Below are 3,152 nucleotides of genomic sequence, written 5' to 3'. Positions count from 1 at the left end.
TAGTCCACATATGGTTGGTTTGTATCGGTTTTCGCCCGATTTTCCGTTGATTAACCGGGCAACTCTCTTCTGCTTAATTAATCGATGAGGCAAATCTTTTGCCTCCGTTTCAAAAAGAAAATAGCTGTGAAATTTCGTCCAATAATGTGAGGTGTGCTGCACAAAAAAAGACAAAATTTCAGTCAAAAAAAGAAAAAAAATACAAGCACCTAATTTGCATGTATTTTGTCTTTTTTGTATCTTTCACATGCAAGCACGTATATTGCTGAAATTTTGGCCCGTTATACTTCACTGCTATACGAGCCCGCACACAAAATTTTGAAAAATTCCAAGCCGTAAAAATCAGTATTTTTTTATGAAAAACAGGCCAATGTGCCCGTGGGCAGATGTCAATTTTCGAGAACCGAGACAATTTTTTTAGTCAAAAGAGCATAGAAGTAGTGCTAAAATTGATATGATGAAAATAGCATCAAAATGCGTACACTAATTCATAATGTCACGGTAAAACATAGAAATAGAAATACAGATACAAGACTAATCACTGCAGGAAACTTTGTCCAGTATTTCCTTCATGAGCAGAGGACAGCTTGCAACCAAATGCTTGAATCCATCGGTCGCCATAACAGCCGGTAGCACATTCCATGCAGCAATGAACTCAACACAAGCTTCCTTGAGATCCTTGCAATGGTGTTGCTCTGCCAAAACCAGTGTTGTTGCCACAGTCTCCACGTCAATGCTCTCGCAGAGCTTGCTTTCACAAAGCGCCCTCAACCTATCTAGCCCGTATCGATCCGCGGCGACTAGCAGGTGCTGAAGCTTTGCCGTTTTAACATCTTTGGAGTGCTCATCATCAGGCATGGAATCCGTGTACACAAAGTGAAGAAGCGCCTCGAAGACTAGGGGCTCGATGTCGACAACCTCGATGCTCGCCTTCTCCTTCATGGGACCAAACAGTTCTGCCTTGAAAACCGGAGATCTTGCAGCCAGCAAACACCTGTGAGCATGGAACAGTTGGCCACACACATTGAACGTCACATCTGCTCCTTGTCCATCTTTCCACATGTGCCTGAGATGGTCTTGCAGATTCGGCTGCGGTACCACGACAGGGTTCCTCTTAGCCACGGTTCGAGGCTCTTTTGTAACGGTGAGATTGCATCGTATGATCAAGTAGCAACCTTTGACGTTGGTCGATGATTTCAGCTCTGATTTCTGAACGAAATGGGACAACCCCCAGACGGCATTTTCCGGCGAAAAGACATGTTCAAACTTTGAAAAGGCCAAGCTGGTTACCAACACCCGCGCTTTGCCCTCTTTTACCAGCATATTGAAGGTAAACTTGGTTTTCACGTCCTTCGCCAGCTCGCTGACACAATAGAGAAAGGCTGACGCAACGCCGGTAGAATCCTCCCGACACCCGTCCGGGTAGAAGTCGATCTTCCAATCGTAGCCAGCAACGCTGAATGTGCTTGAGCTAACGATCTCGCCGACGCCCATGCCGTCGAGCTCAGGGTAATTGGTTACCTCGAAATCGTGCGTCGCGGTGAAGCTCTCGGAGATGCATCTTGACGACGTCTTGGGAAGGCTAACTACAGAGGTGGAGTTGCTGGCCATGGCAAAGAGGAATGTTACGGGCGTCGTTGTTGGAATTCACCACGTGCAAAAATTAATATTTCTTCTCAACCTTCCAGTGTTACAAACTCACGTCATAGTGCCTGTATATATATCCACACGTCCAGAACTAACCGTGATGCAAGACCTACTCGGACTCGGCCTGTTTATATTTTTCTAATATAAACACACGGGCAACCTTGATTCCTATTTGGACATATAACCAAACTAAGCTATCTAAGCCTACTTGAATACTTGTTGTATTCAAGCCAGACTCACTACGAAATTAACCTACTATCACTCGAACTACTACACCAACATGAACAGGCCTAGTAGTAGTGCCCAGCCTGGAAACCAACCGGATATACTGTTTTTTTTAGGGAAACCAACCGGATATACTAATTAAGTGACAGTAATCATATTGAGAGGCAAGATTACTCCCAACAGGCAACGATGGCGGCGCTGAATAAAGATTCTTCGGATCCTTCCCTGACGAGGCCTTTGGTCTTGTGGTTGGGGATGGATTTGGAAATCAGTCTGTTCAAGCAAGGATGGCATGGCGGTGGCAGCATCCTCGTGGTGGAGGTCCTCGGGCTCCGCCGTTGCGACGACGTTTGCTCCAGCGTCGGCGTGGAGCTTGGGAGGTAGTCCAGGAGCAGATGCAGATTGTGGTCTGCATCGACGACATCTGGAAGACGGAACGTGTGCTGAGTTCGTGGTTCGTGGATGGCATGTATGGTTTCCTCCTTGGGCGTCTTAGTCGTGGTGGAGTGCCAGATCTGAAGTTCGATGGCGTGTCCGGGGTGTTGCCCGGTCTGATTCGTTCAACGGCAATGGCTTGACTTTTGGTGAGCCACCTTGGAGGTCTGCAAAGCTGCATATCAGCGATGGAGCCTCGTCGAGCTCGGGTGAGGAGGTGAACCGTCATTCTTTTCTTCGGTGGCCGCCGTGATGGTGCCGGAGGCAGGTGACGGGTGTTAGTGTCAAGCTCAGAGATGTTCTGCTATCTTTTCAGTTTTGTCATGTCGGTTCATACCTGACTTGTACTATGTTCTTTACGATATGAACGAGACACGTATTACCATGCAAAAAAAAAAAGCTCTTGCACAAAAACTTCATATACATACGCGCCTACTTATACAGCTTTTTTCCCAAACATATATATAAAGCAATACAGCTGAACTGATCACGACCGGAATCCATGACTTTGCCCAGTGTTGGTTGGTTTGTTGACTGCATAACGTCAGGCACACGGCAAATAATTCTTTGTCGAGTGCATTTTTTCTGCACCCGGCAAACCAGTTGTTGCTGAGTGCCCTATTTTGTACTCGACAAACAATTGTTTGCCGAGTACGTTTTGTTTCCATTGGGCAAACACATAATTTGGTTGCTCCAAGAAACACATAATTATCTTTTTTTTATTTTGTACATTATTTGTTTATTTTTTTTCCTTTGATACTCTGTTCTTTTCTACATTATTTGTTTTTACCCGCAAGAAAAAAATATTTGTTTTATGTTTTTCATTTTATCCTCGCCCCTTTTAT

The 3,152-nt window shown here is 45.3% G+C and overlaps 1 protein-coding gene across 1 annotated transcript; it reads right to left on the bottom strand.

Annotated features, from left to right (window-relative positions):
* Nucleotides 1–534: 534 nt before the first annotated feature.
* On the bottom strand, nt 535–1,611 carry LOC119368398 (BTB/POZ and MATH domain-containing protein 2-like). Its single transcript, XM_037633672.1, has one exon. The coding sequence runs from the start codon at nt 1,609–1,611 to the stop codon at nt 535–537; it is 1,077 nt and encodes a 358-aa protein (XP_037489569.1).
* Between the last annotated feature and the right edge of the window lie 1,541 nt (nt 1,612–3,152).

Source organism: Triticum dicoccoides, chromosome 2B (genome assembly GCF_002162155.2).
Source record: "Triticum dicoccoides isolate Atlit2015 ecotype Zavitan chromosome 2B, WEW_v2.0, whole genome shotgun sequence".
Taxonomy (NCBI): domain Eukaryota; kingdom Viridiplantae; phylum Streptophyta; class Magnoliopsida; order Poales; family Poaceae; genus Triticum; species Triticum dicoccoides.
Note: the sequence above shows the minus strand (reverse complement) of the source record. Positions and strands in the feature narration are given on the sequence as shown.

Bases quoted from the DNA above. Each gene is read 5' to 3' on its own strand.
- LOC119368398 (XM_037633672.1), bottom strand. From the start codon at position 1,611: ATGGCCAGCAACTCCACCTCTGTAGTTAGCCTTCCCAAGACGTCGTCA.